This window comes from Pyxicephalus adspersus, chromosome 1, assembly GCF_032062135.1.
Source record: "Pyxicephalus adspersus chromosome 1, UCB_Pads_2.0, whole genome shotgun sequence".
In the NCBI taxonomy this organism is placed as follows: Eukaryota; Metazoa; Chordata; class Amphibia; order Anura; family Pyxicephalidae; genus Pyxicephalus; species Pyxicephalus adspersus.
In genome coordinates this window covers 150270304-150280513 of record NC_092858.1, presented here as the reverse complement: position 1 = coordinate 150280513, position 10210 = coordinate 150270304, and the positions used below count along the sequence as shown (strand labels likewise).

Here is a 10210-nt window from a genome sequence, read left to right as displayed (position 1 = left end):
GGGTGGTGCACCCAGCTAAAAGGGCCTAGGGAGAACCCTGAATTATATTCATATAAAATGTTTTTCTGTTATTTTATATAGTAGGCTTCAATGACAGTTTTTCTGGTTTGTTTACACTGCAATTAGAATCTTATCTCCTGCTCTCTATACATAAAAAAAATTATTGAAACCATTCAAGTAGTTACTATTTATATGATTCTGTTACTAGAAGTGATAATTAGCTATCAAATCTAATGGAACTTTAGTTTTGTGATAATCACATTTTAACTTTTTTCATATATTGGAAGTAGTACAAGTAGCTACACACAATTGCAATGTGTAATTATCTATACCAACCAATTGAAATATTTTTTTTTAATGTTTAAATTCAATAACAATACTTGTATAATCTTGAGGTCATATGATTATCACAATCACCTCTGTCTAACTCGTATGTGCTGCTTTGGTAGATCACTTTTTTTTTTAATTTTTTTTAGACAATTATAATTGTGTATGAATAAAGTAAAGCTAATAAAGTTTATTATAGATGTTAGGAGGTAACAAAGGAAGGAATTAAATATGTGTTTACTTTTAATACAGAGGGTGTCGATGTACCTTGTCTCCATGTGGTTGGTAGAAGAGAAGAGTGAAAACTAAATTATAGGTGAAGTTAAGAATAAAAGACACATAGAACATGGTTCTTGCAAATGATTTCCATTTCATCCGAAGTAGAGTTTGAAGAGGTTCTAAAGCCAACAGTTCATGGCGGTTCTAAAAGAAAAACATTTTTAACTGTTAAACCTTACCATATTTGTGCAAACTGTATCATAAATTTAAATTGGCAGGACCTTTTTCCTATAGGATCTGAGACAGGCAGCATGATCAATATACAGTATACACCCTTTGTAGTTATCTCTATTTAAATAAATCCGGATATGCTTTCATTTCACCACAACAGGTAAGGAGAGCAGAGCAGGCTCTTCTATAACTTATACAGCTGGGTGTGTCATTGTAATTTCAACAACTCAGCACTTTGAACAGCAGGCTGTTTTCAGCAAGGCAGGCGAAGATCCCCATGTAAAAAGAGTTTATGGTTTTAACTGCTTTATCTGCTTAAAATAAAAACAAATATTTTAGCCTTATATTAGTAATGTAGCATATCCACATTTAATTATTGTTGCTAGAAATAACCTTTGTGATCATTTCCAACGACAAAAAAGTGACAGATGAATAAATGAGCACTGTACATACAGTGATGTTCTATTCTATGGAGAGGGGAAGGAGAACGCGCTAGCAGCATCCCACTGTGCTGTTCCCCCTTGCATTCGTTCACCATATGTTGTTCATAGATCCTTCAGGATGGATCCATCAATGATGTCAGTTGACCTCTGTACTCAAATTCTGACCCAAGACAATCCCAATTGTTTGGTATTGGGCGAGAATCATCTGACCTGTGTACATAACCCTAATAGTCCCAGCCATAATATACAAGTAAAGAAAACAAATTAAAAAAAACATACATTTTATTTAAAGTCACTTACATTGATATTTGTATTGTATACGACTATTTCTAGCACTGAGTTTTGCGAGCTTGTGTCCACATCATACAGATCATACAGATGAGATGAAACAGGGCCATAAGCCCAGTCTGTGAATCTTTTGGACAGAACCCGGTTTTCTTTATCCTTTATTTCTCTATTCAGAATGTATTTCAGTATCTAAAAAGGGAACATTTATTTGTTTAAAACAAATGAAACTTGCTGGTAATATCGCTTTTTTCATCTTTTAGCTTTATATATAAAAATAAAAAATGATTCATTGATTTATTTTTCAGAGTCTATTGTGTATCTATAATTCTAAAAGTATTCCCTGTATGCATTTTACTTTTATACCTATGCATTGTGATCTTTCACACAAATTACTCTGGTGATCAGTTCGGACCCCAAGAATAATATAGTGATATTATTATTAATTGATTTTCAGTGTATTCTAAAGTGGACAGGCTATACCCAGATATTGCCAATGGTAAATTATTAAGAGGACAGGTTTGTCTTGCGCTTTCGTTTAGAAAGATGGAAAAAAACACAATTTTCAATGCAGGTGGGCTTTGTATGAATAAGACAAAATATCTTTAAGGTAGAACTGAAGTCATGTAAGCTACTAACAGGGTGTCCCCAATGGGTTACACAAAACTAAGAGGAAGTGGTTGTACGTTCAGTATTCTGTCAGCTCTCAGCCTTTTCATGCATCAGAGAATCCCACAGCAAAAACAGCAAGAAAGAGATCCCTGAGCATCAATTACTCACATACATAAAGGTCTAAAGACAGATGACACAAATAATGAGGTCTGACCATCAGGTATTGAGTAGATACATTTTCATTAGTGAACCTGGGTGATCCAGCAAACCTGGAATCATTCTGCTCCAGGATTATAAAAATTTGCTAACAAATAGCAAATGATTTTAAAGAAGTCCATTCCAGGATTGCTGGATCACCCAGATTCACTGATGAAAGTGTATTCTTCTCCAATCCTGGAGAGCTTTAATAAATCAGGCTTATTGTCCCTTGTCACCATATTACTTGTAGTAACATAAGGAAACTTAAAACAATAACGAAATAAAAAGTATGTCTCTTTAACTAAACAAACCCCATAATAATATGTGTTGTACAAAATTCAGACAGTTGGCAGCAAATAATCAGAAATGGCCAGATGTCATAGAGAGAGTTGGCATGAGTAATTGCTGTTTTATGAATTTATATCATAATATGGATTAATTTGTTCAGTTTCAGTGATTTACAAAATTCCCTAGATCACACACGAGTTTTCATAACCATCTGATTATTTCCTTCTTAATAAATACAAATCACTAATCATATATTAATTCATTATCTTCTTTGTGAAATAATTGTCCGTCATAAATATATACTGTTGGCAAGTATTTTTTGGCTTTTTTGACTCTTGGCAATTGTAGTGAGAAATGCTACTTCCCGTTAAGGCCACTAGAGAGCGCTGTATGGCTAGATATGGGGACATAGTTCTCTGCTATAGACAATATGATGCTACCAAGGTGTCCTGTACTGATAATGATGTTTAACCAGCAATTATTACATTTGTGAGAACAACCTAATTTAGTGATAAAGTTATTTAAGGTAACAAACCTTTATATGTTTATTTTTAAGGAAAAGTGAGGGTAATTATTTTATATTATTATTATTTTCGTATTTATCTACTTTCATATATTATTGTGTGTGTTGACAACTGTTTAAAATAAAATATTTTTTATTGTATGGTTGTTTTTCCTGGCATCGTATAAAGAATGAAACAGCATGTGCCAGCTGTGTCATTTGCAAAGTGAATACCAATAAAAAAAACTCCAAAGGCATTGGCTTCTAAATTACATCGGATGTAATTTACTCACATAAACATATTGGAGGCCTAAAACTACCCTGTAACTGGGAAAAATATTGCAGCATCCAGTGAAAGAAGAGGAAATACCACCCCTTCAGTGGGTGGTGACTCCATTTACTTGTTCTGGGGCACAGCTAAGTCTGGTACTGGTTAGGGATGAGCGAGCGAGAATATTAGGTTCGATCTTGCGGCTAATCGAGCCTTTCTGGCTTAAAAGGCTTTCTGATTCACCTAGAGGTCGAGCTCCCACCGAAAAGGAGGATTTCCGGGGCTGCATCATGCAGTGGGCTGCGGTCCCCAGGCATTAGAGGATAATTAACCTCTAGTGTCCCGGGGATCGCACACTCTTTTCAATGAATGCAGCCACAGCTGCAATCATTGAGAAGATGCCCAGCACTGGAGAACCTCCTGACATTGTAATATAAGTATCTCTTTCAAATAATACATTTGTATCTGTAACAAATGTATCATTTGTAAGAGATACTTATATTACAATGTCAGGAGGTTCCCATTTGCAGGGCATCTTTTCAATGATTTCAGCTTTGGCTGCATTCATTGAAAAGAGTGTGCGATGCCCGGGTCACTAGAGGTTAATTACCCTCCAGTGTTGGGGATCACACACTCATTCGCACTCGTCCGTATTGAGAAGATCCCGGGACACTAGAGGTTTATTACCCTCTAGTGCCCAGGGGATTGCAAACAGGAGGATTCCCAGGGAATCCTGTGAATCATCTGTGAATCCTCCTGTTATATTTTCCTAGATCTTCCAAAGGTTTCGCGAAATCAGTTCGCTGAAATTTCACGGAACCATCCGAAGTTCAAGGAAATTTTGGTGAGAATTCTCGTGAAAATTTCCTCGAAATTCAGCAAGCTGTCAAGAGTAAAAAAAAGCCAAGATATTATTGCCAACAGTATATATTTATCACGGACATTTATTTCACATAGAAGATAATACATTAAAAGGTAATTAGTGATTTGTATTTATTAAGAAGGAAAAAATCAGATGGTACTCATCCCTAGTACTGGTATCGGCCACTCTTTAGTGTTTGTAAGTAGTTACCAGAAATACTACATTTTATTAAAATAAAATGTCTTGATGCTTATTTTTCTTTTAAGGCTTACCTCCAGTTTACCTGTCTTTGCTGCCAGCTGCATTGGTGTAAGTCCTTTTTTATTTCTAATGTTCTCTAAAGACTTGGTGTTACACTTGCGAATTATTTTGTCATACATATTTATTATGAATGTATTGTGTGCCTTTGAATTCTCTGAGGCAGTAACTAGAGCATGAAGAACATTATTTCCGAGAGAATCCTGCATGGTGACATTGATCTGGCGGTCATCCATAAGCAAATCAACTATCTCTGGTTGGTTGGTACATGCAGCAAGGGCCAATGGGGTTTCACCTGAAGGAAAAAAAGGAATAAAAACAATACACATATTTGTTAACTTATAGTTGTTTTCTGTTTAAACAACCTTAAAAGATTGTTTTTTCTAAAAATTTACTTTTTGGCAGATTTAAACCATATGCATGACTAGGATTGTGTGTTATCTTCTTTCAACTTTCTCAACTGTTTTTGCCAACTGCCCATCTATAATACCATCCAAAGCACAAAGAAAGAGTTCTTGGAATTTCCATCATTTTATAATTTTTGCTTTTACACATGTACACATGAATTTAAACGTTTACACTTTTGGGCTTAATTAATTAAAGGTAAAACTAAAAGTAACAAACACAGAGTTCCTTGAAACATATTATGCAGTAAAATCAAACCTATATATTGTATAAAAATATATAGCCTTAAAAAACATTTACTCAAAACTACCGTCAAGAATGCAAAGTTGTAAAAAATATGTGCATATCAGGGGGAAAGCCAAATGGCAATAGTCTCTCAAATAAACACTAAAAAGCAGTGAATAGCCAAAACTGCTTTTTTACAGGAAGTAGTGGGGACCCTATTTTTATTATAACACGCTGTAAAAAAATATTATGTGATTTGGTTTGATTTACCATTGGCCCTGTGTTAACATGAAAAATGCTAATAGAAGTTAGTTGATAGTTTATAAATTGCTCCATTGTGAGAGGAAATATAAAAAATAATGGTAAAATAATAATCCTAATTTTAATATTAATGTTGTAATACATTTACAAGATCCTGGAAAAAATACAGCTATCATAATAACTCTTCATATCTTGTATATTTGATATCAGAATGGAGTGCAATGCAAGAACCAGCTATTTGCAAAGAATGTCTGACACAGCCTTCTTTTTCTAACAGCTGGTTTTTCATGGCTAGCCCAATGGAAAACTATATTAGCCTTGGCAGCTTTGGAAGTATTTTTTACATTTATGCTTGTACATTTTTTTTCTCTTTCTATCTTTATAATGATACATAATCTTTATCCCAGAAAAAAATATTAACCACATAGCAAAGGATTCCCAGAGCACTATGAATTAAAACTTGATGTATTTTTTAAACAGGAAAAGCTGTCAGTTCTCAGATCATTTTTTGATTTATCTTTGGATGACTAGCTTATGTTGACCAAAATGTTAATAACGATCACAGTATTTATAAGAATTAAAAATTACTGAGATGAGCATGGGACAATAAAATATTCTTTCCTCTTCCTTGATTGTGTTGGACTATACCACTAAAACATAATTCTGCTACTTACCAAAATAAAATCCATCATATTTTTCCACTGGGTTGAAAAAATGACCTGTTGCACAAACATTTATGTTGGCTCCCTTTGCAATGAGATACTTTACAATTTCAAGCTGTCTTCTTTCAATAGCAATGTGGAGAGCAGTCTGTCCTAGAAAAAGAAAAGTAACCCATGCTGTTTTGGTATTCATTTTGGCTTACATAATTTGCAAATAAGTGACTAGGCTTACATAATGCAATAGGTGAAAGCAAAAAGTAATTGTTAGAAAACATGGCAATGCATTTTATGCATGCCTAATGAATATTAATATTAAGTAACAATAATCATCCTTACAGTTTAAGAAACCTCAGTTTGTGCAGGTGAAAAATCAAACTTTAATAGCAGTGCTGGGCATTCTGATTATGATAGTATTTTACATACTGCAAAATTATCAAGAATCAAGTATGCAATCTGTGAAACCTGTCTAAGTAAACATACACATAATCATTTTATTAGACTTATTGAAATCTGTAAGTCACCTAAATGCTGCAACATAATCAAAGGCAGAAAATAGAAATTGGGTTCCTATTGTGAGTGCTTTTTACCTATTCAGTCACGAAGTGAAACTTTGAAGCTAACCCTAATAACACAGATAATCTTTCTATTACCATTCCATAGTTCCAAAAGAAAAAAAGTGACTATGAGTAGTTTTGATATTATGGATTGTAATTGAACAGATACAGATATACATAAGTAACTGGGGGATACTGGGCATTATTCTTTCAGTTTGGAAAATAAAACTGTCTATACATTAAAAATAAATGCCTAAAACAAAAAAGGGCCATACATGCGACAAATAATATTACATATTGGCATAATGGCATAATACTTTACCAATGTATATCTCACTGTAACCATGCCCATCCTACTTTGCAGAAACTATATATATGCATAACCTTACTATTCAGCTGGTTTCTTCATCTCAACAAATGAAACAGACCTAAATAACTTCTGTACAGCCAAATTTAAAACTTAAAGTACATAGTGACCAAAGTTAGTAGCAGGTTAAAGTAAAAAAGGATGTCAAAAAGAGAAAAAAAGGAAAAGCATGAAGAACTAGCACAAATAATTAAGTAACTTCCCTAACTGTGTCACAAAGGTCTCCCAGTTTGGGGCAATAATTGTATCATCCCACCTCTCCATGGCATCTCCAACAGTAATTTGAGATCTCTGGAAAAAATTGATGTAGTTGCTCCAGCACTCTATACAACCTAGCCACTATCATATTATCAAGTTTTTGAAATCTACTGCCAATAGATGCTTTATCGTTTGGTAATAAAATACCTTCATGGGCTGAAAGATACCCCTGTTTCTGATTCTCATGCACAACATGTCTGGTCTCCGCACTACCTGTACAAAGTGATTCAATGGGAGTGATTAAAGGAGAGAGCACAGAAAATTAGATAGCTATATTAGATAGCTCTCCAGATGTCCAGCTCATAGGCTGCCAGTTTCTTTGCTGACATTCAACTCCTGATACACAAAAAAGATGGGTCTTACAAATGGGTAAAGGGAGCAGATTATAAAACACTGGATATTCCACAACTAGAGAGAAATGGGAGAGAGTAAAGTTTTAAATATGTACCTGGAACAAATATTCCAAGTACGTTCAATTGTAGGATAATGTTTTATATCTGTGATGACATCAGCTACTGGGAGCCAAGATAATAAACATAAAAGTTTATTACATAAAAGTAAAACGTCACAAAAAACTTGTTCCACTTTTACCTAATGTTCAGTGTTAGAATGATGACACCAGTTTACTGCTCTTACCAGGTGTGCTACATAAAATAAAAAGTCAGGCAAGAGTGGTTATTGCCCAGCACAAAGTTAAAAACTTGGGTGTGAATAGATTTAAAAAAGGAACTCAAAATCTGAATTGGCATTGTTTGCAAGAGATAAAGAACTCTGGGTAGGATAACCATCCCAACTATACTTATTCAGCCAAACCAAGAGAAAATGCCCCCCTCTCCATTGTTGAAGATTTTTGTGACAAAATAAATAGGAATCTCAGTTTATACACTCGAGACACATCATAAGGTAGGACCCTGCCCCAATTTGTAATGACTTTCTAAGCCATGTTTTCTAAAAGAATAGGATTGACACAAATGTTTCTGAAGAGTAGGAGACAGGGAAATGTTCAGTGTCTCTGATTCGGAACATTACATGGTCTGCATACTTTCCAGCAAGACAGAGGGCTGTGATATCCCAATTAGAGGGAATGAAAGAACGTAAGGGCTCCAATTTCAAAATGAAAAAAATGGGCAAAAGGGGACACCCTTGATACATGTCAATTGATTTCGGGATGTTTTCTCAACCTTTTCTATTCACTCTAATGGAAGCAGGGGGATGAGAAAAAAAAATTATCTGATGCAGAACATCATATGAGATCCCAGTCCTATGTATTCTAATGTCTGTTCCATGAACATCCAGTCCACTCTATCAAAGGCCTTCTTAGCATCAATGGACAAGATGTCTCGGACACAGCCATACGTATCCTGTGTAGTAGGACCTGTGTAGTATTATCCCATTCCTCCAGGGAGGGCAGCAATCTTACTTGATCAAAGTTTATAAGCATGTTTAACAGGGCAAATGAGTGGGACGTCAGGATCTTAGTGAATAATTTCAAGTCTTGATTTATTGGTGATGTCTAAAGCTAGAACATGCCCCCTAAGAGAGGCCAAGGTAATACATCCTTCCACGATCAGGGAGTTGAAAACAAAAACTGAAGGGCAAAAGTGTCCAAGAAAGTTTTATAATAGGGCAGGGAAAAGCCATCCTGACATAATGAAATTGTGTTCACTGCTTTTTTCAATTCCTGTAAATAAAAACTCTCCGTCTGGAAAGTTGATTTTAGCAATATGAGACTGCAACAAATACTTAACACAAATATCTGTCACCCCAGAAGGAATTGAGATGAAAAGGATGCTGAGTTATAACGAAGAGTACAGGAAAATTATTTTACCCATTTGGTTGCTACCGCCACTAGTGGAAAATCTTTTCAATGTATTTCTAACATACTAGAAATTTGATGAACTATGCAGGCCTTCATTTGACCAGTATATATTACTAAACAGTAACATTTTAGTTTGCATATAATTAATTATTGACTTTTGGGTGTTAAGATAAAAGCTAGAGCTGCAAAACTTTAGACCATAAAATCCAACTGTTGTTTGGAAAATAAAATTAAAAGACATGCTAAAGTATGATATACACAAATATATAAAATAAATAATCTAATGATAGAGAATCAAAATAGCTCACGTAAGTGAGATTATGTCTAATACCATCCACTTTTATAAGAAGTTTAAATATGATTGGTAGACATAACAAACCTGGCTTTTCAAAAAAAAACTTAGTTGTTATCTAGACTTATGCATAGGAAAAGAACTCCAGCTGATGGACCTTAAAAAAAGGTTATATAAAAATATAACTATTACTATTATGACATCATAAAATCATTGTAGATTAGGTTTACTAAAAAAAAGCTGAAACGTTTACTTTGCAAACTAAAGAGTGTTTAGTCATTTAATAAATCATCACTACTGTTTTTTAAATGATACCTTATCAGTATGTCAGAATGTGTGAAGTCTAATCTCAACTAGAGCTATTGAGCCCTAAGAGCCCTAAAAACAAGCTTTTTTTTTTTTTTTTTTTTTACACCATTTAGGCTTAGTCTACATAGATGTTTTCCCCGGCGTTTAACCTGAGGCTTTAAAAGCCCATGTTTGAAATTCCTATTCATTCCAATGAGCTAATCTACACCAGGACGTTTCCTTGAGGCACATTTATGATCGTAATCTATAACGCTGCTTGAAACTTTTAATCAAAACACGGGGTTAACGCTGGAAAATGGTAAAAATGCAAGTAAACGCTTCCATTGATTTCAGTGGGGTGTTTCCCCGCGTTTATAAGCACTTGAAACGTAAATGCATTAAAAACGCACGAAAGCAGAAAAATGCGACATAGATGTTTTCCGGCGTTTTAAAGGCAAGCTTTAAAATGCTAATAAAAGTGCATAAAAACGCAATTAACCTCCTTGCAGTTAAGCCCGACCTTCGCTCGGGCAAAAAAAAATTGCAAGGATGGTTAAGCCCGAGATTTTTCACATCCTTACTT

The 10210-nt window shown here is 34.5% G+C and overlaps 1 protein-coding gene across 1 annotated transcript in view; it reads right to left on the bottom strand.

Annotated features, from left to right (window-relative positions):
• Positions 1–10210, bottom strand: part of LOC140335548 (transient receptor potential cation channel subfamily V member 3-like) — a gene marked incomplete in the record, with an annotated part of 27546 nt that overhangs the window by 9805 nt on the left and 7531 nt on the right. The window contains 4 exon segments of the mRNA XM_072418292.1: positions 595–750; positions 1521–1697; positions 4511–4791; positions 6062–6202. Coding sequence (XP_072274393.1) covers positions 595–750; positions 1521–1697; positions 4511–4791; positions 6062–6202 — 755 coding nt within the window.